Source organism: Bufo bufo, chromosome 2 (genome assembly GCF_905171765.1).
Source record: "Bufo bufo chromosome 2, aBufBuf1.1, whole genome shotgun sequence".
In the NCBI taxonomy this organism is placed as follows: Eukaryota; Metazoa; Chordata; class Amphibia; order Anura; family Bufonidae; genus Bufo; species Bufo bufo.
This window is the reverse complement of record NC_053390.1, coordinates 788,432,139-788,458,673: the sequence shown is the minus strand read 5'-3', so window position 1 is coordinate 788,458,673 and position 26,535 is coordinate 788,432,139. Positions and strand designations below refer to the sequence as shown.

Here is a 26,535-nt window from a genome sequence, read left to right as displayed (position 1 = left end):
TGTAATGGGACAACCCCTTTAAGACCTTGAATATCCAATTAGCTGCGGTCTGACTGCTGGCATAAGCTCTGATCAGCTGCAGAGCCAGAACGGCACAGTGTACATAGCTGGGCAGATGCAATGTCTGGTTCCAGCGCTGCAGCTAGGTTCCTGGAGTTGGACCCCCCCCCCCCCCAATCTGAAATTGATGATCTATCCTAATGATAGGTCATTAATAATTAAGTGATAGAAAAGTCCTTTAAAAACATCCCTCCTGCCCTTCAGCACCCTCTACATATAAATATTGCAGCAAGCTTAGTAGAGGCGTGCCCTCCGACACCCGTACATTGCGCAGAAAGACTCTCTATGCAACAATGTACAGGTGTTCCACATATTGCGAATAGGGTGAGCGGCAATGTACAAACCTGAGGGTCGTTGCAATGTTTACATCCAGAGGGGACATTTGTGACAAACATCCTACTGCAAAAGCCATGTTATTCTTCACGACTGAAAGGGCCAAAAAGAAACGAAGCTCAGAGAACTTTAAAGGCTATGAACATCTTCAGGGACAATTTTTTTTTTTTTTCACAATTGCATTTTACTCATTTTGAGCTAAAAATATTTTTTTCAATTAGTCTTTATTAAAAAAAATTCAGCCGTTGTGTCAAAGGGTTATTTCTTTTTCTAGCGGCTCGAATAATACTTTCACTTTGTGTCAGTCATCTAATAACCCTCCTTATCTCTAAATTACTAAAAGGTCACAAACACTTACGGTATTTAAAGAGTAACTAAACCTTTAATCTGTTCTCCCTATTGCTCTATTAAAAAAACTCTAATATACTTTATTCATGAATTTTCTATTTTTACTACACACTTTTTCCTACCTACCTAAAGCGCACCGTTCCCTGGGGTTATCCCGTGACTAATGTATAAAATGACAATCAGACATCATACAGTACATGACAACCTCTTTCCAACAAAGCTAGAACCAGCCCTGTATGAAACTGAGCATGTGCGGCCATCTCCGTGAGCAGGACAAAGAAAAAAAAAAAAATGAAAAAAACAGCAGGTGGCGCGATACAGGTTATTGAATAACTCAGTGGCTATGCAAAATTTTTAATTACATGCAATTACAAAAGTATTCGGACCAATGCGCTGGTTTGAAGGCTACAGAATATTTTTCATCGGACAACCCCTTTAAAACTCAGTTCTCTGTACACCACTGACAGCTCTCTTAGCTTAGCGGGGCAGGCAAAAGCCCGCTCAGCTAATCCTGGCATTGTACATGGGCACCCATGTGCTATGCCAAGAGTTAGTAATCATCCAGGGCGCTCATACCCTCAGCGCTGCTGCGGCCCCATTGATAAAATGTACTGAGCCGTCAGCAGTGTACATAGAACAGAGTTTTAAGCGCATAGGGAACGGTGCGCTTTAGGCAGGAAAAAGTGTAGTAAAAATTCAGTAATAAAGTACATAGGGCATTAGGGAGAACATATTAAAAGTTTATATAAAGGTTTAGTTCATATTTAAGCAACATTTCTTATAAGAAAGATAAGAACTGAGCTAAAACATGTGTTTATAATGTCAGAGATCAGGAGCCATCAGCTCCCTGTCTGACAGAGCAGAGAAAATACAGATCCTGCTAGTAGAAAAATAAAATAAAAAATGAAATAAAAAGCTGTGCAGTGAAAACGCCTCATCATTTCTAATAAGGACCAACTTGAAATTATTTTTTTTAGCTCAAAAGGAGTACAATGTAATAACAAAATGCCACCAAAGGTGCACATAGCCTTTAAAATTCTGTTGAGAGAGTACTGTATATACTCGAGTATATACGGTACCTTTTCAACAGCTTACAAGTAATAAGAAATGCTGCAGCTCACTATCCGGCCAGCACCGGATGCTACGGATTGCCTGACCAATCAAATCTGACAGATCCACTACAGTTAATGTGTCCTAGAAATACATGTGGGTTGCAAACCTTTTTTTGTTTCCTAATATTAAAAGAGCACTGCCGCCCTTCCCTCCTCACAAACCAGACGACAATCATGCCTCCATTTTATTTAAGCATCTTGGACTCCACATCTATTATACCAGACACCCCGACAGTACTACACCCCGTCCTTATCCCGCCTCCTGCATGATTGTACTAAACTAGGGAAACAAAATCTTGCAAAGCAGAAAGCAAACAGCAGTTGTGTCAACACCCAATGGCCAGCATTGAGATGCCGACGCGCTAGAAGATTTAAAAAATAAAATCTGAAGGAGAGAGAGGTTACAGGCAATTACAGTAAGTTTGACCCGAGACCTTTTGTCCAAATACTTGCATTTTACCTTTTGAAATACTGCAGATAAAAATGAGGAAAGGCCACCCTCCCTCCCTCCCCCCCCCCCCCCCCCCACTTCTTCCGCATAGAAAATCACGGTGATCCACAGGATGTACAGGATACTGTATTTAAAAAAAAAAAAAAGTTTCAACCAGAAGATCTGCATTGTGATTGTAGGAGACATTTTAAAATAGGTTTTAATTCTACAAAACTGGCCATTCGTTGCTCCTTCTTGGAACGGGTCAATCGTCTTTTGGTGAGGAAGTAACCATTGACATGGGGTACGACTTCTCTCTGAGCGATCATCCAGGGCCCCCTCGGCTTGATTGTTAGATCAAGAACCCGATTTACAAGTCATATATTTTTGGTCCATGGTTTCTTGCCTGGAATCCGCCCCCTACGAGACATTGGTGAGGGGCTTATATTTTTTTAGCTTGGTCCACATGCCGGTGGAATAGTTCATTTCAAAAACCGTGTCGACAATCATTGTGGTGCTGCCTGTGCCGTCTCCTTTTTGTATAACCTCCGTGTACTCGCTGAGTTTTATCTGGATAACATCGCCCTGTTCTGGGCAAGGGTTTTCTGCACAAGAAACAAAACACTTACATTAGAGGGCAAATATATATATAAAAAAAAAAAAAAAAGTACACTGCAAAAGTGGGAACAAGTCAAAGGATAGGAGGTTAACCCGGTAAGAACATAAACTGCACAATTATTTACCGGATGTCTTTAACAAAGTGAAGCAAATAAAAAATTCTGTGACCGTTCCCCCCCCCCCCCCCATTAAATTTTGCCATGTGCACACTACCAAACTGATTCTTTTAAATTATCAATATCTCCATCTCCGTTTACCTGAGAACCCCTTTAAAAGGAATCAGCCGGAAACTAATAAAACAAAACAAAAAATTCTGAAATACACCTAAATCAGTCATAATTCAGGCACAGCTGGCACGCCAGGTCTAAAATTGTGGCATGCACAGACCAGCAGGCCCATCTGATTCATCATTTTCTACGCCTGTTTTAGGTGTATAAAAATGGTCTAAATGTAAGACAGCAAGGAAGCCGCTGGATGCGCCAAAGTTATGGAGAGGCCGGCGCCTCTTCATAAGTTCAGCAGATCCTCGCCAGCTATGGGGCTTTATTAAGACTGGCTTCGAAAACATCAGTCTTAATAAATGTGCCTCTTAAATTTCTCCGTCAGAAAATAGCAGCCAGTGGACTATATAATACTATACACCATAGTGTAAATTGCTTCATTAATTGCAACACATTACGTGTTTGAGAGAGGGATTCATTGAGGAATGGGACTTACCTCTGGAACCGGCCATAAAGCCTAGGATTAGAGCCTTCTCTGGTCTTGTGACCTTGTTTGCAGTCTTGAACATTTCTTGTGCAGCATACATCTGCTCCCTCTGTAAATGGATAATGTACAGTGGCGATCAAAATTAGAGAAGACACAATTTCCGAAATGTCAAGGTCATAGTGCAGCCCTATGGGAATATATCCCAACAAGAGTAAAATAGCAGTATTTTAGGATTTCATAAGTAGTATTTAATCTAAAGCACAGAATAAAAATGTAAAATGAGATAATAAAAGAACACTGATCAAAATTAGAGAACACTTTCGGATACCTGTAAGTTATTGGTGTTAATCTGGCAACTGGTGCTAATTTCCTTAATGATCTGACAAACCCTATGTAACTGGCAGCCTAACTTTACAGTTTTCAATGACTTGGTGTGCCGTTCTAAAGTAACTGAAACCCTCCGGCAGCAGGTTGTCCAGATGGAAGCCAAAAGGGGCGACACCATCAGCCATAGCAAGAGAAGTTGGTCGTTCCGAGTCTGTGATTTCTAGAATATTGCATCACAAACTCATTCAAGTCCGCCAAAAGAAGGCTGGTCGCCCTCGAAAGACAAATGCAAGAGAGAGGACAGGATAATGCGGAGAATCTCCATGGGTAATCGTTTCGACACTACAGCTGGAATTGCTCGCCAGTTCAGCACTAAACAGGGTAAGGATCCGTCTCGTCATACAGGGTCTCGACGTTTAAGAGCATTTGGACGGAAAACCCACCAAACCTCTCATTAGCAGAAAGAATCAGAAGGCTAGACTCACCTTTGCCGAGGAGCACGTTGTGTGAACAGAGGAGAAGTGGGTCAGAGTTCATTTCAGTGATGAAAGAAAGTTTAATTTATTTGGGTCTGATGGGGAACATTATGTTCGTCGACAAACTGGGGAAAGACCGAACCCAAAGTGTGTAAATAAGGTGGAGGAGGAAGTGTCATGGTTTGGGAAATGTTTTCTGCAGAAGGTAGGACCTCTCATACAGCTACATGGCAGAGTGAATGCAAGTGTGGATCAGAACCTTCTTCAGCAATTTTCATGCAGGACCATGCCCCCCGTCACACAGCAAAACGGGTAAAGCAGTTCCTTGAAACGGAAGACATTGAAACAATGAAATGGCCGGCCCAGAGTCCTGATCTAAACCCAATAGAAAACCTCTGGAAAATCCTTGGTGACAAAGTTATGGTCAAGAAACCCACAACACAGTCACAGAACTGTTAAAAAGAGTGGATCAAAATCCCACCAGAGCGGTGAGAGAGACTAGTGATGTCCTGTGGCCGCAGATGTGCCGAAGTCATTCAAAGCAAGGGCCTGTACACTTCTACTGATTGCCGACTGGTGTAACCTCCAGAAAATGTAGTTAGAATCTCTCTCTGTGCTACCGTCAGTCTCTAATTCTGATCATCAGGTTTTTGGAAAAATAAAGGTTTTATGTTCATATACTTTAGTTATTTAGGAAAACACTGTTCTAATGGCATGGTGTACCCCTTACAAAAAATCCTTCAAAATGATGATCAATGTAGATTACATTATTTCTGAAAAAAATCAAGTGTTCATAAATTGTTCTCCAATTTTGATCGCCAGTGTTCATACAGACATAAAATAAACTGTTGACGCAAACCAGGAAGCCATTTCCAAGGACACAGGGCTGGACGGATCCCAGGAGCCAGGTGACCACTGTGCATTTTAATTTGCTACCATCATATAGAATTACAGGAAATCTGCATGCTCTTACGGCATTCAAGATTTGCAATATCAAAAAATTCAATAAAAATTCCAGGCTGTACAATTGATACATTAAACCTGGATTTCATATTAGACCGAGATGAGGATTCCATACATCAGCATGAATGAATGCCTCATGGATCTGTCCTATTGTGAACGTACCCCGGCTCTGCTTCTACTTACTGTAAGCGATAGGGGCTTCTTGGGCTCAGGTTCTGTCTGTGTAGTAATCTGAGGAGCCTGAGCTGCAGGAGCGGCCACTTGAGGTGTAGTAGGTGTCAGCGGAGAGGTAGGAGTGGTCGCAGGAGTAGGGGTGGTAGCAGGGGCATTGGGATTGCTATGATACATTGGTGTCCGCTGCTTAAACTGGGTAGGAAGGGCATTATTGGGAGTTGTGGGTTCCTCTGTCTGCAATGCTTCTCGGACTGAACCAGCTACACAGAAGGAAAAAATAAAAATAAAATTACTCTTAACAGTAATTGTCTGTGAAGGTTCTCATTTATCCAGGTCATGGTATATCTGTAAAGAATAAAATCAAGGCAACTGGACGTACTGTAGATTTCTTGAAAATGCAAGAAATCTACAGTAAGTCCAGTTGCCTTGATTTATGCTTTACAAACTTAACAGTAATTGGATTTTCCTTTAGCCTCCACAACGGCACCACCTGGAGGTTGGCCTGCCCTCTCAGGGACAGGAAACAATAGTGAGATCAGCAAATAAAGGGCCCCCTCCCTCTTACCTCTCCAGTTATTAACCTAAGACTCAGAATAGGAATGAAACAAAATATGAATAAGGTATAAACAAAAACAGAGGTAATGCCACATGAGAGATTTTATAATATATATATATATATATATATATATATATATATATACACACACACACACACACACACACACACACACACACACACAGAAAAAAACCAAAAAGGTTTTTCAAACTGAGAATCAATGCGCCAAAAAAACAGCTCATAATATAAAACCAAAAATTAGAATATAAATACATATATCTTTTTTTGAGTGGGAATCCCTGTGACATTGTGGAGGCCAAAAGGAAAATTCAATTACCGGTAAGAGTAATTTTTGTCTTTTCCTCACGCCTCAGCAACGGCACCACCTGGAGGAATAACATAGGAGACATGACTAGGGTGGGACCACTGCAGATAGGACCCTGCGCCCAAAGGACAAGTCCCTGTTGGTAGAAACATCCAGCTTGTAATGTTTAAAGAAGGTTCAAGGGTTGGACCATGTGACTGCCCGACATATCTTCCAGTGAGGCTGAGGCGCTTTCAGCCCAGGATGTTGCCAATGCTCTAGTGGAGTGAGCTTTCAACAAAGGTGGCGGAGCAATTCCCTCAGTCTCATAGGCTAAAATAATGCAGGCCCTGATCCATCTGGAGATGGAAGTCTTGCTAGCTGCTTTGCCTTGGTGAAGACCCAGATATTGTACGAGTAACTGGTTCGATTTTCTCATATTATTGGTTGCCTCCAAATACTGCAGAACGCACCTTCTAACATCTAGGTTGTGGAACAACTTTTCCTTATCTGATGTCGCCTGGGAACAAAAGGAGGGAAGAGTGATTTCCTGCTGAAAGTGGAACTTGGTCACCACCTTAGGATGGAATTCAGGAACATGTTTTAATATAATCCTATCCTCTAAAACCGTAAGATAGGGAGGTAGAATGGAGAAAGCCTGGATTTCTCCTATTCTCCTGGCAGTAGTGATAGTTAATAAAAATACTGTTTTGAGTTTCAATGTTCTCAAGGAGATCTTTACAATGGGTTCAAAAGGCAGATGCATTAGTCTGGATAGGACCAGATTTAAGTCCCAAGGAGGGACTGATGACCTAAGCCTAGGGCGAATTCTACTTACTCCCTTAAGGAATCTCTTGACAACATTCAAATCTGATAGCTTGTTGTTCAAGAATGCGCTTAGAGCTGCTACTTGGACTTTTAAAGGTACTAACTGATAGACCTTTATCAAGTCCTGCCTGAAGGGAATACAGAATTAGGGTCACCTCTGGTTTTTTGGAGGGATCCCATCTGCCGTCCCCGAAACGTAAAAAAAAAAAAAAAAAAAAAAAAGGACTCCCAGGCTCTCAAGTAGATCTTTGATGTGACAGGTTTCCTACTCTGCAATAGAGTGGAGACTACCGCCTCTGAAAAACCTTTTCCTCTCAGGATGCGCCTTTCAGTTTCCAAGCTGTCAAGCGAAGCTGGGTGACTCTGGGATGAACCACTGGTCCCTGGAGAAGTAGATCCAGTCGGGGTGGGAAAATCCAGAATTCTTCTCCCGCTAGGTTTTTTAGTATTGGAAACCATGCTCTGCTGGGCCAGAAACGAGTAAATTCGGATAATTTTGCCTTCCTCTTCCAAGATCTTGGTAATGACCCTTGGTATCAGAGGAAATAGCGGGATCGCATAAAGAAGTTCCTGAGGCCAGGGTGTTGACAAGGCGTCCACTCTTAGGGGGCGGTCTAGATGGAACAGGGAGAAAGTCTGACTTTCCTGTTTTTCCTTGTGGCAAATAGGTCGATCTTTGGAGTGCCCCATCTGGCACAAATCTTACCGAAGATCTGATGATTCAGGCTCCATTCTCCTGGCTGTAGCTGATCCCTGCTCAGGAAGTCCGCCACTTGATTTTCTCTTCCTCTTATGTGGGCTGCTGATAAAGAGCGTAGATTTTTCTCGGCCCAATTCAGGATCTTTCCCATGACTGAGGACAGGGAGCGGCTTCTTGTTCCTCCCAGTTTGTTCAGGTAGGCTACTGTGGTGGAATGGTCAGGATTTTTACATTTCTTCAGATGGATAGGAGGGAGAAAAAGCTTTTATGGCTTCCCACACCGCACTTAGTTCCCTCATGTTTGACAAAGCTTGTTGTAGTTCTGTTCTCCATAGGCCCTGCGTCACCTTCCCCTCCGCGTGGGCTTCCCAGCACTGCCGACTGGCATCTGTTGTGATGACTACCTGGTCTGTCTGTCTCCATTCCACCCCCCTGGATAGATTCGACTGGTTTGTTCACCAGGATAAGGTCATCTTTAGATATGACGGAATTCTTATTCTTTTGTTTAGGGATGTCTGCCTTTTGTCCCAGTTCTTTAGAAGAAAAGCTTGAAGCGTTCGAGTGGTGCTGGGCCCACTTTACTGACGGGATTGTTGACGTCATGAGTTCCAAGATTATCATAATATCCCTGAAGAAGGCAACCTTTTGTCGTTGGAAACTCCCGATGCTGGAAATTTAATTCTGTTGCTTCTGTTCTGGCAGGAAAGAAGAAGTCATAAGGCATGAGTCCAGCAGAACTCCCAAAAAAATATTTTTCTATGAGGGGAGAAGACAAGACTTCTGTTGGTTTATTAACCAACCCTGGTCGGCCAGGGTTATAAGAATTGTCTGGAGGTGACGCAGAAGAAGAAGAAGGTTCTCTGACGGGGCTGCGAAAATATTTTTGCTACTTCAGTCATGATCTTTGTGCTGAGCGGGATTTTACGGTCTCCATTTTGAATTTCTTGTAAACAATATATTTGTTTAGGGTCTTCAAATTTATTTTCGCCCTTAAAGTACCGTTTGGTTTTCTCACCAGGAAGATAGGCGAATAGAATCCCTTTTTCTGTTCCTCTACTGGTGCTGGAATGATGGCTCTTTTCTAACAGGAGCGATATTTGTTGGTCCATTGCTTCCTGATTTTTTTCCTTTTAGTCTGGGGGGAGATGGGTGAATTCCAGACTGTAGCCTTCTTTTATCACAGCCAGCACCCAAGGGGAGGCCTGAATATCCTCCCAAGCTGAGTAAAAGCGATTGAGCCTTCCCCCTACTGCTCCTCTGGCGTCATTGGGTAGAGGGCCAAGAAGACTTTTGGGGGTTAAATAGGAATCCCTCCCCCTTTCCTCTGGATGTTTGCCAAGACTATCCCGATTCTTTTTTCTTCTGATCAGACCTACCATGTCTTTGGGGCAGAAAGGATCGTCTCTGGTGATAAAACTTCGATTCGGTGGGAAAGCCTTTTTTCCCTATCTGATGCTTTCTCTAAAATATCGTCAAGCGCTGAGCCAAAAACACGCTATCCCCTTCGCAAGGCACATAGTTTATTTTTTGATGCTGTATCCCCTGACCAGGTTCTCAACCAAATTGCTCTGCGTGAAGAATTGGACAGGGCGGCTGTTCTGGCTGATAATTTTACTATGTCCGCGGAAGAGTCTGCCATAAAATTTGCGGCCTGTTTTAACATAGGGATTGAGGCTAGAATATCTTCTGTTACCAGACTCGATGTGCTCCTCCAATTGACCTAACCACAAGGACCGGGTCCTAGCTGTGTAAGTTGCCAAGATTCCCAGTCTCAAAACTGCGGTGGAGGATTTCCAAGTTTTTTTAAGCAGACTCTCGCATTTTTTTTATCCATGGGATCTTTGAGTAAACCCAGATCCTCAAAGGGTAATGCAGATTTTTTTATTTTTTTTATTCTTGCCACTGGGGCATCCACTCTAGGGGTCTTGTCCCATGTGGCCGAATCTTCCTCCAAAAAAGGATATTTCCTCTTAAATATTTTTGATGCTGACTGTCTTCTGTAAGGTTCTTTCCACTCATTATGAATTAAAGTTTTTATATTGCTGTGGACTGGAAAAACTCGCTTTTTACTGTCTCCCAAACATCTGATCTTGTACTGTAAGCGGTTCTTTTGGTTCTTCCAAGTTAATTGTGGCTCGGATGGTTTTCAGTAAGGAATCTGTCTCTTCAATTGTACAAAGAGGTTTCCTATAAACGTCCTCAGAAATAGATGAGTGAGTCGGATGCAATTTCTCCCTCGTCTATGTTCGAGTCTTGTTCCATAACAGAGGCACTTGATGTAGAGGGTCTGGACGGGATGGTAGACAACTTTGCTTCTACAGCAGCCCCGACTTCCTCTTTAATCATGGTTCTCAGATTTATAACCAGGGTAGGGGATTCTTCAGAGACCACCTTGTCACAACACTTTTGACATAGAGGCTTCTTATAGGAGCTACAGAGCGCCTTTTTGCAGATGGCACATTTATTTTTGAGGGACGGTTCCCTTTTTGAGACATCTCTCCCCTAGGAGACATAATCCAGAACAAAATTGGTAAGTTGTTTTTTTTTGGGGAACCGTCACCAAAAGGGCCTTCAAAAAGATACCCCAATAACACATAGGAAGGAGGCTTACCGGGCTTGAGGGCCTGGGAGTATCTGTGGGCTTCCTGGGGGACTCTGAGCCAGCCTGCAGAGACATGCTTATTCCGCACAGTCAGTTGCCTGGGACGCCGGCAGCCCGCGCTGTTTTTACTTCCTGGTGCGGCGAGTGACGTCACAGCCCCTCCCCCCGTGGTCTGAACTCTAAGTCAGTACGGCGCGTCTCGTGGGAGCATTCCCAGGCCCAGGAACGCTCCCTGTTGCCCACAGAGCCGCCGGTCCGTACCCGGGAGGAAAAGCCCAGGGTGACCGTCGCCTGCCGGATTTACACCAAGAGGAGGGAGGGACAGGCCTTACTGTGTCCCGCGACCCCTCCTTCTGCAACGGCCCTCCGGCAGGGCCAGGATTACAAACCAGAAAAGGCAGCGCGAGCTGCTGATCCACGATCCCGACCTTCGGAGGGACAGGAAACAACTGGTAAGAGGGAGGGGGCCCTTTATTTGCTGATCTCACTATTGTTTCCTGTCCCTGAGAAGGCGGGCCAACCTCCAGGTGGTGCCGTTGTGGAGGCGTGGGGAAAATAACCATTAAGTCACAAATATGAGCTATTCTGTATTCAGCCAGCAATTTAGCAACTGCATTAAATTACAGCAGCGCATTTTACAAGGTCATATTCAGAAGCTGTTACTGTGAACTTGCATGCTATAAAATTCTACATTCAGCTCGGCCATAGATAAAACTAAACAGCTATTCATTATTCATATAATACCAATGCACAAAATGTATGATACAATCACAGAAACCTTTGAACGAACCGCAAACTCACAAATCATGATGATAGTCGAGGAGTTTCTTCACTTAAGAGGGTGGTTTCAACCAAACTAAACATTTTCTGCAGTCAACAGGTTTTGTGGCTTCAGAAGTTAATTTACACATCCCAGTTTGTTCCTTATTGCTGGCAAAATGGCTTTGGATTCCCAGAAGATATATACCGGAACACAGAGTAGCTGTATACCTGAGCCATGTAGAACGTCATGCTGAAAGTGACAGGACATACCTTGCTGAGCCTCAGACGCGGGGATGTATGAGGAGGATGGCACCACACTGGGGGTTGCTGGCAAGTAGCTTGTAGATGGAAGGGCACTCTCGTTGTTAAGGGTACTGAGTTTCTGCAAAATCATTTCCAATTAAGACAAGAAATTATACATTGTAATGAATGCCTACACTGTGGCTCCAAACAAGATCATAGATCTGCTAGTACCGAGAGCATCAATAACATGAGTGCTTCTATTAAAAGACATTACAGGCCATCTGTCAAATACATGCGGCAGGTAGTTGCCATCAACATTGGTATCTCAGGGGTTAAACAGCCTGAATGAGAGGTTTCTCTGATCCCAGCTCCCCATAGAAATGAATGTGAGCACACAGCGCTTGCGCGGCCACCGAACTCATTCATTTCTATGGGGCCAATGGAAATAGCTAAGCCAGCGCTCGGTTGGCAGCCCCATAGAAATGAATGGAGGGCAGCTGCGCATACGCAGTGCACAGTCTGGGACTTTCAGCTCCATTTTTGATATGGGTGCGGGTCCCAGAGGTGGGACCCTCGCCTTTCAGACAATGGGTGGCATATCCTTTAAAGCCAAAGTGTAAACACCTGGAGGACATGGTACAAGCCAAGAGCTGCGCTTCAGATTAATATGTATCATCTGTATAAGAGCATCTCACACAGTGACGTTATGACGTGGCAAGGACACAATGTCACTGGCATACATATAAACCTTCCATTCTTAGGGCTCTTTCACACTTGCGTTGTCCGGATGTTACGATGGCAGCCAGGACGCTATTAAAGTCCTGGTTGCCATAGTAGTAGTGGGGAGCAGTATACTGCGGCTCCCGGGGCGCTCCAGAATGACGTCAGAGCGCCCCATGCGCATGGATGACATCATCCATGCACGTGGGGCACCCTGACGTCACTCTGGAGCGCCCGGGGAGCCGCACGGACGGTAAGTATACTGCTCCCCACTACACTTTACCATGGCTGCCAGGACTTTAGCGTCCTTGCAGCCATGGTAACCATTCAGAAAAAGCTAAACGTCGGATCCGGCAATGTGCCAAAACGACGTTTAGCTTAAGGCCGGATCCGGATTAATGCCTTTCAATGGGCATTAATTCCGGATCCGGCCTTGCGGCAAGTGTTCAGGATTTTTGGCCGGAGCAAAAAGCGCAGCATGCTGCAGTATTTTCTCCGGCCAAAAAACGTTCCGTTCCGGAACTGAAGACATCCTGATGCATCCTGAACGGATTTCTCTCCATTCAGAATGCATTAGGATAAAACTGATCAGGATTCTTCCGGCATAGAGCCCCGACGGCGGAACTCTATGCCGGAAGAAAAGAACGCTAGTGTGAAAGAGCCCTTAGTAGTACCAAAACCTCTAGTGTTTTCATGACTGGGGGGAGGGGCAGATTACCTGTGTAGAGCCAAGACCAGCAGCATAATCAGGGGTCGCACTCTCTACAACGGTTTCTTCTTTTGGTGGCTTCTCCGCTACGTCAGTTTCTGCAAGTAAAAGAGCAGATGCATAAAGGCATTGAACGTACTGGGAAAAGAAAATCTCAAGATGCAAAGTGGTTGTTGAACTGAATAAAAGAAGGCACAAAATTCTGTCTCTGAGCTCCTCGTGGACAAAGGACACAAACACTGCGCAACACCAACCAGAGAGCGCTTTTTATATGAAGGCGCCATAAGCACACCATCCGCTGTTATACGGAGCGGGCACCAAGTCCTTCCCTGGAAGCAGTGTGACATGGGGTCAGCAGAGTATAGATTCCTAGAAGCACCAGATGCAGGATCCATGTCCTATAGATTCCAAGTACAGCCACGTGCATGAGCTAAACGTTGACTAAAATGGATCAATACACCCACATGTAGAGGACCCAATAATAAAAAGGTTTGTCCAGTGGCAGAACAGGTTTTATAGACGCACTATGGATTTTTGCATCAGATCTGGCCATCACCCCTTCTCCCCTGTTTGATCATTCGCACAATGAGATCTTGGCTACGTGTACTGATCGGAGGGTGCACTACAGAAGAATCTGTGCACTTCGGACCCTCCTAGATTAACACACTTGAAACTACTAGGGACAGGTAATTAACTAATATCGTTGGTACTCACCAACCGTCTTTCTTCTTCTCTTAGCTTCCCTTCCTACTCCCACATTGTCCAACTCTTTGATAGACAAAAACTGAAAATAAATGCAATGTATGCTCAGGGTCCAAAGCACTGCAAACATTACCTTGTGGAGGTCTTCCACTAATTTATTATGGGGGTGAAAAGGGAAAACAAACAATTATGCTAGGAAGAAGGGAAAAGAGGACACTATGGATGAATACATGGACTATGGAAATTTCAATAGTACAAAACAACATAACACATACCTTCACCCCCCTCTCTCTACAGAGGGGTGTCCTGGAGGGTGCAATAGGTGTCCTGTTGGGAGCTGGACTAAACACTGTTGGAGTTGTGGGGCTTCTGAATGGCGCCTGCTTTGGTATACCTTTCAGAGGTGCTGTTATTAAGAGAAGAAACCCTTTTATAAAGCTGCAGGGTGGAAGCTTTGCAAGCGTTGTGGATAACCCTTCCCCCCCCCCCTGACAAGCTTACAAGTTGCCCCGCGGCTGTGACGCAAGTGGTCTGTAGGGGGGAAGAGGGGGATACCGTGAATATCTGTGGCCCCATTGCTGAGAAAAATACATTTTTATTTATATCCTAATGACCAAACTGGAGCACCAAGGGGCTGGTCAAAGCCTGCAGAGCACCAGTTTGTTACCTCTTTCGCCTTCAGTCTCTCCCACCTTGCCCTGGATTAGCAGTGGGTACAGCCATGTCTTCTTGTGCCTGGTCTCAGCAGTTGTTCTGTGATCTCCAAGCGCTGAGACCTGTCATCTGCGCTGTATCCTCCAGTCTCAGCGCTTGAACAATGTGTCCTGCTGTACTGAGCAAGCACTGAGACCAGAATATACACTCACCTAAAGAATTATTAGGAACACCATACTAATATGGTGTTGGACCCCCTTTTGCCTTCAGAACTGCCTTAATTCTACAAGGTGCTGATAGCATTCTTTAGAAATGTTGGCCCATATTGATAGGATAGCATCTTGCAGTTGATGGAGATTTGAGGGATGCACATCCAGGGCACGAAGCTCCCGTTCCACCACATCCCAAAGATGCTCTATTGGGTTGAGATCTGGTGACTGTGGGGGCCATTTCAGTACAGTGAACTCATTGTCATGTTCAAGAAACCAATTTGAAATGATTCGAGCTTTGTGACATGGTGCATTATCCTGCTGGAAGTAGCCATCAGAGGATGGATACATGTTCTCATTCTGTTTACGCCAAATTCGGACTCTACCATTTGAATGTCTCAACAGAAATCGAGACTCATCAGACCAGGCAACATTTTGACAGTCTTCAACAGTCCAATTTTGGTGAGCTCGTGCAAATTGTAGCCTCTTTTTCCTATTTGTAGTGGAGATGAGTGGTACCCGGTGGGGTCTTCTGCTGTTGTAGCCCATCCGCCCCAAGGTTGTGCGTGTTGTGGCTTCACAAATGCTTTGCTGCATGCCTCGGTTGTAATGAGTGGTTATTTCAGTCAACGTTGCTCTTCTATCAGCTTGAATCAGTCGGCCCATTCTCCTCTGACCTCTAGCATCCACAAGGCATTTTTGCCCACAGGACTGCCGCATACTGGATGTTTTTCCCTTTTCACACCATTCTTTGTAAACCCTAGAAATGGTTGTGCGTGAAAATCCCAGTAACTGAGCAGATTGTGAAATACTCAGACCGGCCCGTCTGGCACCAACAACCATGCCACGCTCAAAATTGCTTAAATCACCTTTCTTTCCCATTCTGACATTCAGTTTGGAGTTCAGGAGATTGTCTTGACCAGGACCACCCCCCTAAATTCATTGAAGCAACTGCCATGTGATTGGTTGACTAGATAATTGCATTAATGAGAAATAGAACAGGTGTTCCTAATAATTCTTTAGGCGAGTGTATAGCGGGGCACAGATGACAGGTCTCAGTGTTTGGAGAACACAGAACAAGGGATGAGACCTGGAGAGCAGACACAGCAACAACATGTCTAGCTTCACTGAAGGGGTGTAAACCGGGTGCTCCTAGGGCTTTGGCTGGTCCCTCAGTGCTCCAGGTAGGTCATTAGTGTTTCTTAACAATGGGGGTCACAGAGAGTGATAAGGGTCCATTCACACTTCCGCAACAGAATTGCGGACCCATTCATTTCTATGGGGCCGCACGATGTTCTGCACTTCCAGGCCCACATTTCCGTTCCAGAGAAAAAAATAGAATATGTCCTATTCTTGCAGACAAGATTAGGCATATTCTATTATAGTGCCGGCAATGTGCGGTCCGCAAAATACGGAATGCACATTGCAGGCGTCAGTGTTTTGCAGATCCGCAAAACACATACAGATGTGTGAAAGGACCCTAAAAAGGTATTGTTTTTATCAGCATGATCAACCCTACCGGGCTGTATGCCTGGTACTACAGGCTTGATCATGCAGTCGTTACAGGCCAGAAACCTGCCTGTTTAAAAGAACCCTTAACAAAATGTATGATCAGTTTGGTTCCTACAACAAGCAGTAAAATCAGACTCACTTGTGGTATCCAGTTTTTTAACCAGGCCCCTCCCTTTGGCATGGAATGGCACACCGGCCATCTTCTTAAGCTGCTGGGCGGTTTCTGTGGCTTTAAAGTACAAACAAAGAAACTTTAAAAAAAAAATGTTCAACTATCTAACATCATAAGTAAAAAAAACAAAACCCAACTATTTGCAAGTGAATTGATAACAGAAGTAGCGTTTTATTAGCATTTTAATAATTGTATTCTGTGACCACCACATTGACCGTGGATTTGCTGTGGAAATTAAAGGTTATCCAATTCTATAAAATGGCCCCCTCAATGCCCATGCACCTCCTATAGATCATACCTACCCCACTCCCTGGCACCTGCGTCACTACAGATCTCTGCACGGCCGCCGCTGTCACAGGAAGATGCATCTGCGGCCGTGCATGGATATAGGATAGTATATGATCTATAGGAGGGGACTAGGCATTGTGGGAGGCATTTTAATTACTTTCACAATCAGTGGGTGGGTGCGTATACCCACATGCAGATCTGCTGTAGAAATTTCTACGACTGTACCAAATATCAAGAGAGGTCATTGTTTTGTCTGGATCAAAAGACTGAATAAACCAGAACGAAAATGCATAGTCTTTAAACCCATGTTCCACAAAGGGTATGTTCACAACGTCACACTGAAAAAGACAATGCTGACTTCAACAGAAATCAGCCACAGGTATCCATGCGGTCACCTGTGTGTATTTTGGCACATGCTTCCACCTCCCAATGACTGGAAAAATACGAGGGATAATCTGCATGGAACATACGTCAGTAAGTGGCATGTCACACACATATATGCCTGGTCTCCTGATTTCAATGGGAAATGCACCACTGTAGTGTATATAATTAAAAAAAAAAAAAAAAAAGAAAGAAGAGCGGCATACAATCTAAGGGTCCATTCACACGTTCATGTGCGTTTTGCAAAACACGGACACCGGCAATGTGCGTTCCGCATTTTGTGGACCGCACATCGCCAGCACTAATAGAATATGCCTATTCTTGTCCGCAACATGTTCTATTTATCTTTTTCTTGGGAACGGAAATGTGGACCCGGAAGTGCAGGTCCGCATTTCTGGATCCGGGCCGCATATTGTGCGGCCCCATAGAAGTGAATGCGTCCGCAATTTCGTTCTGCAAAATGTGGAACAGAATTGCGGACGTGTGAATGGACCCCAAGCAGAACAGGTCACATTTTTTTTTTTTTAATACACCACAGTGGTGCATTTCCCATTGAATTCAGGGGACAATGTGTGCGCACACCAACATTTTATGACACTATGTCCACCTCTGCAATAGTTTTATTTATTTATATTGTCTAAAATGAAGCAACTTTGCAACAGGTCTTAAAGGGGTTTTCCAGTCTCCTGACATTGGAAATGAAATCTAAGAATAGGCCATCAAATCGGTGAGGGTCCGACACCTTATACCCCTATCAATCAGCTGTTCCCTGCAGCCTCCAGTGCTGGAACTAGAGCTTGAATGAAGCAGAGAGCGCCATCCAAAGTATAGTGGCCGTGCTGGGTTATTGCAGCTCAGCTCCCACTGAAGGAAATGGGAGGTGAACTGCAGTAATCGGACACGACCAGCCGTCCGCCCGGTTCCATTTACAGTGCCAGTTCCAGCGCTGGAGGCCTCACCAACAGGTCATCAATATCTGGAGCCTGGGAAAACCCCTTTAAACCCTCCTACCCTGGCCCAGTTTTCACCCTCCTGACCAGGCTATTTTTCTGCAAACCTGACGTGTCACTTTATGTGGTAATAATTTTGGAATGCTTTTACTTGCTATTCTGGAGATTGTTTTCTCATGACACACTGTCCAAAAATTTGGAAAAATTTGCAATTTTCAACATTTCAATTTCTCAGCTTTTAAGACAAATTGTGGATCCGCAAAATGCACACTGTCCATGTTGCATCTGCATTTTTTGTGAACCCATTGACTTCAATGGTCCACATTCTGTGGACAAGTTTAGGACATGTTCTATCTTTCTGCAGAACAGACATACAGATGCAGAAAGCATACGGACCATCTGCAAAATGTGGGCCACTAACTCAATGAAGTCAAAGGGCCAAAAAAATAAAATAAAAGTGACTGCACATGGACCTCACCTGTATTTTGCAAAATCAGCGATTTGCGTACCGCAAAACGGACACAGTTGTGTGCATAGGACCTTAATCTAAAGCCAAAGGAGACCTTACTAACTACGTGAAGTCATCGGTGCGGCAGCACCTACTTACACTTCTGTAAGAGCTCTGCCCTCAACGTGGCACTTTTTGGTTTTCGTTTCAACTGGAAATGTTTGACGGGAGGCGTCAGCGGTCCTGCCAGCATGGTGAGGGCGTTCTTGTTTAGATACTGGCATTCCAGAGGCAGCATGGCGGAGGCCTCGCATTCGCTCACTGGTTCAGGAAAGAAGTCAAAGGTTAAGAATTGTGAATTCGAGGCAGAGCTCCCCAACCGCATGCATAAACCCGGCAAACATCCTACCCTTTTCCCGGAGCTCTCCTAATATATCCTGCACATTCGGGTTCTGTTCCTCCAGGTCGAGGTTTAATGAGCCGGTGTCTGGAAAAGATTTTAAGATGTCCGCCACCATTAAAATCCAAGGGTCTGAGTCCACGGTGGCCAGCTGAATAATTTCTGTTAATGCCATCTTCATCTGCAAAACAGGAGGACGAAAAGTGTTATTGAAGGACAGTTTAACCATCGTGCTATGGCAGACTGCTTGGGCCATTATACTACTATGCAGCCATCTCCTTAAGGAGGAGGGGGGGGGGGGGGTCTCCACTTTGGACAATGCCTATGTGTTAGAAGCGTCTCTTGACAAGTGTCCCCCAGTGATCAGATGTAATGGATGTGCAAACCTAGCAGTAAGTGTTCTGTTCCCCTGCAGCGCCACCACAGGGGTAACAGAGCATTACACAGAGGACAGGTCCTCCAGAGCAAGAGACGCCTCCTTGTAACACTCACTAGCTCTCCTAATAGACCTGTCAGGAGTCTGACTATTTATTTTTTAGGCAGAGTATAAAAATTTTTGGAGAAGGAAAGTAGGAGTATGAAATAAGACCCCCACCAATAATGAGAACAGAAAGCCCGTGAAGCTCCCAAAATGAATGGCGCAGCTGGTCAGGCATGTGCGCCGCTCATTTCTATGGGAGTGGTGGAGGTAGCCATCTCCTGAACTACCATAGAAATTAATGGATGCTTGATCAGTCGCTCCAGTCATTTTGGATGGCTCTACGGTGTATGGGGGGGCCCCCCGTTCTCGCGATCGATAAGGGTTCCAGCAGTAGGTCCTCCACCGATTAAGTTTTCACCTACAACTTTACATAACCGGAATACCCCTCTAACTTTTTTGGCTGAGGATGGAAGTAATTATTCCACTATTGCTTTTTGCTCTTTAAATTTTCGACGTTCACCATGTGGCATAACGAGAACGTCTCATGCCAAAAGAACTCTGGGCATCGGCGGACCGGGGATATTTCCCTATAGGGTCTATGGCCAATCCGCCCAGGTCTTTATTACATATGCCGATACATGTGTGCTTTATCCCTTTTACAAAATACCACATTCTAACGAAAAAAGATTTTATTAACCTTTACCACATTTTTTGCTTTATAAGACCCACTCTTACCCCCCCCAGAAGCATTATGGAAGCGCCCACGAGTATGAAGTACGTGCGGGGAGTAAAGCACGGCGAGCGCTGCTGGTATTCACCTGTACAGACCGCTTACAGCATCAGGACATAGTGCACGTACTATGACCTAGGGGTGGGCGATATCAAAAATATTCCCACGATAATAAGAAATTTATCACGATAATATAGATCGTGATAAATACCCATTTAGAAGAAAAAACATCCGAAGTAGATTCACATAAAACTTATTTCTAATACTGTACGGAGCAGGAGCTCTATACAGCATTGGAACGTATTGGCTCCGAAGAGCCGAAGTTATCGCGTTGGTACCACTTGGAACCGAACCAGAGTTCGAGAATTATAATTTTTTTTACAGTACAAATTTATGAAGTTATTACGCAAAGCAATAACTTCGGTTCTTCGGAGCCAATACATTCTAATACTGTACGGAGCTTCTGCTCCGTACAGTCTTAGAACAAAGTTTTATGCGAATCGACCTCTGATGTTTCGCTCATCCCTAATCGTTGCCATCGGTATATCGCTCAACCCTACTATGACCTGTCGCTGCACGTAGAAGACAAGGGAGCGCGACTGCCGAACCTGGAGAGGAGCAGCGGTTATTTATTTAATCTCTAATCTGAAGTCGGGCATGGGGGCCTGATCTGATGTCTTGATATGGGGGGGGGGGGGAGTTAGATGAAAAAATTTCTTATTTTCCTCCTCTAAAACCTGGGGTGCATCTTATCAGGTGCGAAAAATATGGTACTTATTTTGTTGCCCCTCTAAGGAACATGGCTTTTATAGTGCAGCGATATACCTTGTATACCAAGGCATTACACCCTATCCCTATAAGGCCTCATGCACACACTATATTTTTTGGTCAGTCTCCAATCTGCATTTTTTTTTTTTTGCAGATCGCACGCGGACTTATTCATTTCTATGGGTTCACATCCGTGTAGCCGTTCCGCAAATTTAGAACAGGTCCTATTCTTGTCCATTTTGCGGGCAAGAATAACCAGTTCTAGTAGAAAAATTTGGTTTGCGATTTGCAGACAGTCGTGTGCATGAGGCCTAACCGTGACAGGCAGTCTATTACGAAATGCCTGCGGCATACAGTCATGGCAATCCTAGGGGCCAGTAAGGGGCTGGTATGGAAGTTACCTCCATTACAGCCGGAACTGTTCTGGACCAGATACCAGGCTAAAGGGGTTAACTAGGCTCAGGATATTAACAGCCCTTCCTCAGTATATACCATCATACCGTGCTTTTCACGCCATAAGACACACTTTGGGGGAGGGGAAAATGTCCCCAAGTCTTATGGGCTGAATATTAATGACCGATTCCATTATTAGTACCAGAGGCCCGGGAAGCAGTAAAGGCTCTGTACTCACCGCTTCCCGGTCCTCAGCAGGAAGAAGAGATAGAGCGCTGGAGGTGAGGAGCGGTGGCGTCCGGAGCAGGAGAGGCAAGTGGATTTGTTTTCATTTTATGTGCTCTGTGGCATGGGGGGCTAATATAAGGCAATGGGGGAAGGGGGGGGGGGGTCATATCTGAGGTCTGAATAGGGGTCATTCACATTGGGGCTGTGAGCTAAGGTCTGATTAACATTGGGGGGGGGGGGGGGGCAGTCTGATTTCAGGCCTAATGAAAAAAAAAAATTCTTATTGTCCTCAAACCTAGGTGCGTCTTACAGGGTGAAAAACAAGATATAGATAGATATACACACCCACACATCAAAAAATGTATTTTTAATCCTTGATGAGCAGAAAAGGGTTACACAATGCAAAACCTCTGAACAGTGATCACCACCATTATGCAGGGATCCCCAGCTCGGGTCACGAGTTGTCAGGTTTCTTCTCATTTCATCATGTGCTGGTGCAATGGTAAGTAACAAACCCAAGTCCCTGAAGAGCAGCAACAGCAATCACGTCAACTCCCCACGACGCCGGTCAAGTGAACTTCTTGCTTTACGTTCAGCCATTGTCCTACACCTACAACAAGATGTTGGAGGACACCGCACATCGGGTTTCCATTAATTAACTGGACAATGCAGCGCGGCATTTTTAAAGAATCTCCATTGCCATTCCCTAATGAAGACTCTGATGTGAATGAAACCTCACAGGAGCGGCCCGGCTACAGACAAGGGTCACTGGCGTGAACTGCACCAAATTTATTGAACACTGCACACCGTGTGGCAAAATTATTAATGTCCTCCCAATGTGTGAAATGCACATAGAATTAGTGAGGCAATCTCTATAGAGGAAGGAGTTGTTGGAATGGAAAGAAACTCTTATTAGAGGAGGCTCTAGGACCCTGTAGAGCGCCCCTAGCCCCGGCCACAAGGCGACACACGGCCCCTAGCCCCGGCCACAAGACGAGACACGGCCTCTAGCCCCGGCCACAAGACGACATACGGCCCCTAGCCCCGGCCACAAGACGACATACGGCCCCTAGCCCCGGCCACAAGACGACATACGGCCCCTAGCCCCGGCCACAAGACGAGACACGGCCTCTAGCCCCGGCCACAAGACGACATACGGCCCCTAGCCCCGGCCACAAGACGAGACACGGCCTCTAGCCCCGGCCACAAGACGACATACGGCCCCTAGCCCCGGCCACAAGACGACATACGGCCCCTAGCCCCGGCCACAAGACGAGACACGGCCCCTAGCCCCGGCCACAAGACGACATACGGCCCCTAGCCCCGGCCACAAGACGAGACACGGCCCCTAGCTCCGGCCACAAGACGACATACGGCCCCTAGCTCCGGCCACAAGACGACATACGGCCCCTAGCCCCGGCCACAAGACGACATACGGCCCCTAGCCCCGGCCACAAGACGACATACGGCCCCTAGCCCCGGCCACAAGACGACATACGGCCTCTACGGCAGCCAGGGAAGTGTCTTGATCTGGAGGAGACATTCCTGGGAAACCCTTGCTGTGTGCGGGCGAGCGTTATCCTGCTGATAAATGCCAGTTGGAAGCCCGGCCATGATAGGCGACACGTGGCGGCAGGATGTCCCGCACATATCACTAAGCTGTTAGTGTCCCTCATATCACTACTAGGGGTGACCGACTGCCGTATGCGATGGCTCCGCAGATCATCACACCAGCAGTTGGGGCAGGATTGAAGCGCTCACCACAAGGCCTCATTCACAACAACACTGCAAACTAAAGAGGTGGTGACTGTCCTTGGCCGGACACGTGAGGGACACCGCGACACCAGATTTCCTTCTGCCAAGTGCCAGGAAATGGTCCGAGCAGAGACAGGGGGTGCAATGAAGGGGCCTCCTGTGTCTGGATGGTGGACAATGAAACTGTGGGAGCTGCTCCTGTCTGTCGGCGGAACAAACAATCCTCTCTACTGGTGTCTGTCTGGGCCGTCCAGGGCCGGTTCACCATGTTTGTGTTCCCAACACCTAACAGCTAGGTCAGAACGGAGCAAGCAATTCATCCAAAATGACCCTACTGCTCCTCTCAGTCCAATGATGCGCCCCCTCTCAAAGTATGTCAAATGGACAAAATGTCCTCAAATGTGTTAGCTGCCGGGGGTGCAGTTTGTACCCGCATCACTTACTACGTTATTTGCTTCATGCATTTGGCAGACGGGCGAGTCCAACCAGAGCTGAATGGCGGGAACCGATGTGACTACTGGGGACATGGGAAGGGCCGAGGACTATAACAACAACGGACTATTACGACTACTGGTAAAAGGGGGAGAAATAAAGTCAGATCTAAATGTACATTTTTACGCGCCAGGTAAATAGAGCAAAAAAATAAAAATAATAATTGTCTGCAACACTGAAAGCAGTAAAAAGGTTGATGCATGCAGACTTTCAGTTTGTGCCGTCACAGGCTGGTAAGCAGCAGGAAAATGGTTAATAACCAGTATAAACCCTGAGTGACAATGTTAATGATCACAAGCAAAAAGTAAAAGTCTATCGGAAGTATATTTTTACCAGATAGAAACCCAGCGACTTCCTCTCATCACCGCCATGCATCAGAAGACCCAGGTGGCAGTGCCATCTTCACACCACGGATCAGGCTTCATGTCATGTCCCAGAAGAGCGCCCCTCTAGTACCCCGCACCCCAGGCCAGAGAGCGCAATAAGTGACCATAAGGATGATGCCAGACAGCCCCCATACCCGGTCACCTTGTTTGGGAGGGGTAACCTTTGAGTTATTACAGGGTTCCTTCTGGGATAAGGGCTTATTAGGAAGCCATAAAACTGCAATAGGTTCCTCCCTCCCCCATTACGGCTCCCAGGGTCATCAGAAGGGTTTCCTGACAAGCTCTATATAGGTTAGTCCACTTTCACACTCGCGTTTTGGCTTTCCGTTTGTGAGATCCGTTCAGGGCTCTCACCAGACGTCCAAAACGGATCAGTTTGCATTCTGAATGGAATTTGTGGGCCGGTGGAACGGACGTGGACAATATATAGCGTGCTGCCATAGATTTTTTTTGCGTCCCCGTTAAAAAAAAAAAGAACGGATCCGCATCTGGAAAAAAAAAAAAAAAAAAGACCAAAAAGACAGTGGTGTGCATGGGGCCTAACCTAAATCAGCGATGCCCAATCTGGGGCAAAACTACAATTCCCAGCATGCCCTAAGAGCTGAAAGCTGCTCAGGCACAATGGGAGCTGTAGTTTTGCAACAGCTGGAGGGCCGCAGGTTGGGCATCCCCGCCCTAGAAAACAGAGCAGACCCGTACAGCACCTACAGGGTAGTAACTCTGCTTTCTGAGGGTCCTGATGGCCACGGCGCATAATAACGCAAGGGACACATCCAGAGTATCCTTAAAAAACGGAGACCTGCAGACTGGTCTTACCACCGAGATCTACCAGTAAGGGGTACAAAGAGCATCTCTCACGCCGGAGGACCTGTCCCGTCTGACAACCCATTGAAATGAAGGTGTAATGACTAATTTCCCCTGTGGTGGCGCTGTAAGAAAACCAAGCACCTTCTGCCAGATTCCCCGCGGATCGCTAGTGGTCACAGTGGGATCTGCTTCCTAATACGTAGGTGTGATGATGGCACTGCCACGTAGGGGGTTGTGTAAAGTAGAGGACCTCTTCAAAGGGGTATTCCCATCATAGACAATGGGGGCATATCGCTAGCATCTGGGACCCCCACCCATATCCAGAATGGAGCGGAGAGAGGGTTGTGGCTGGAGGACCCCAGATTTCCTGAGGTCCGTCCACCACCAAGCGCTAATCCCCGCCTCTCCCATTGAAGTGAATGGGAGCGTACTGCGCATGCGCGGCCCATGCACCCATTCATTTCTATGAGGCCAGGGCTTGGCTATTTTCGGCGGCCCCAAATGAATGGCGGGCGGCTGCGCGCGTGCAGTGCGTCCTCCTTCACTTTCGGGGCTCCGTTCTCGATATAGGTGCGGCTCCCAGCGGTGGGACCCCATTGCCTCCTCCGGCGCTCCCAGCACCACACGTAGGAGACGCAGACACCGGACGCAGGGGTGGAGTTTCTTCTTTCTTACAAAGTTGCTTTTTTATTCCCAAAGTTTGATGACTTTGCTTCGCTCCTCTTCCAGCTAGATTATGGGAGGAAAAAAAAAAGAAAAAAGAAAAAAAAAAAAAGAAGAAGGAGGAGGATGCGACATTTTGTTTAGGTAACGGCGCCTCTGTGATATCTCCCGCCTGTACAGAGGCTTGCTGGCACTTGTGGTCCCCCCCGGGCAGCTCACGCCCGGGAAGGGGGGCGGGGGAGGACGGGAGCACTCACCTCGTCCACGGTGCGGCGTGGGAGGTGCAGCATACCCAGCAGCAGCTTCAGCTTGACGGCGGACGACAGGTTGTGGAAACACAGGCGGACATTGTCGATGACGGTGGCCGTGAGCAGCGAGGCGATGCTGGGGGGCGACCAGAGCTCGTCCGCCGAGCCCAGCTTATTGTGAAGCCACAGGCCGGTGTCGCTCTCCCTCATCGACGCCATCTTGAGAAAAGAAAACCATCCCGAGCAGGCATTTTATGAAGACACCTAAAATAAAGGCCCCCTCTGGCGCTAAGAGACGGGATGGGAACGAACGGCTGTTCTCGCGATACTTTGTCGACTTCGCTAGGGAAGAGTCTGTGGTGTGCTGTGTTCACCGAGCCCGACATGAGGCGAAAGGAGCTTAGAATAATCGGATAACTGTAGGAGGCGTGGCTTATAAACGGAGTACACGGCTCTAATGCGTCTCCATAGAGATGCCCTCATCAAAGATGGCTGACGGAACCATCAAGCACCTCCCTAAAGAGGAATTGCTATCGTCAAGGGGAGGCTTGCTGGATTGTTTAGACGGGTCCTTCGTGGGACCAAAACACTTTATTTCGCGAAACAATAGTCTCGGCATTATATTTGGTCCCATATTATCCCAGTGAACCCATATTATTGCTAAACATAGCATCCCGGTGCTCATAGTAACACCCTGTTACAGTGCCATCCACACTATATGCATGCTGGTGCAAAAGAAAACTGGTTATTAGTTGCCCATAGCAACCAATCAGATTCATCCTTTCATATTTCAAAGGAGGAGAAAAATTAAAGGAATCTCATTAGTTGGAGTAAAAGTGGAGGGGTTTAGGACCACCATCTTAGTGATTGTGGGGGTCTCAGTAGTGGGTCCCCTAGCAATCAAATATCCCTATTTTGTAAATGTCCATAATGACACAACTTGTTTAACTGGCTA

General features: G+C 46.1%; 1 protein-coding gene across 1 annotated transcript; it reads right to left on the bottom strand.

Moving 5' to 3' along the window:
* Positions 1–1,823: 1,823 nt before the first annotated feature.
* NELFA (negative elongation factor complex member A) lies at positions 1,824–26,006 on the bottom strand. The gene is made up of 11 exons (XM_040419218.1): positions 25,590–26,006; positions 18,699–18,870; positions 18,449–18,610; positions 16,190–16,279; positions 13,951–14,081; positions 13,688–13,757; positions 12,983–13,071; positions 11,572–11,683; positions 5,559–5,809; positions 3,619–3,718; positions 1,824–2,888 (listed from the first exon to the last, which is right to left on the bottom strand). The coding sequence occupies exons 1-11, from the start codon at positions 25,797–25,799 to the stop codon at positions 2,704–2,706; spliced, it is 1,572 nt and encodes a 523-aa protein (XP_040275152.1). The 5' UTR covers positions 25,800–26,006; the 3' UTR covers positions 1,824–2,703.
* Positions 26,007–26,535: the final 529 nt, after the last annotated feature.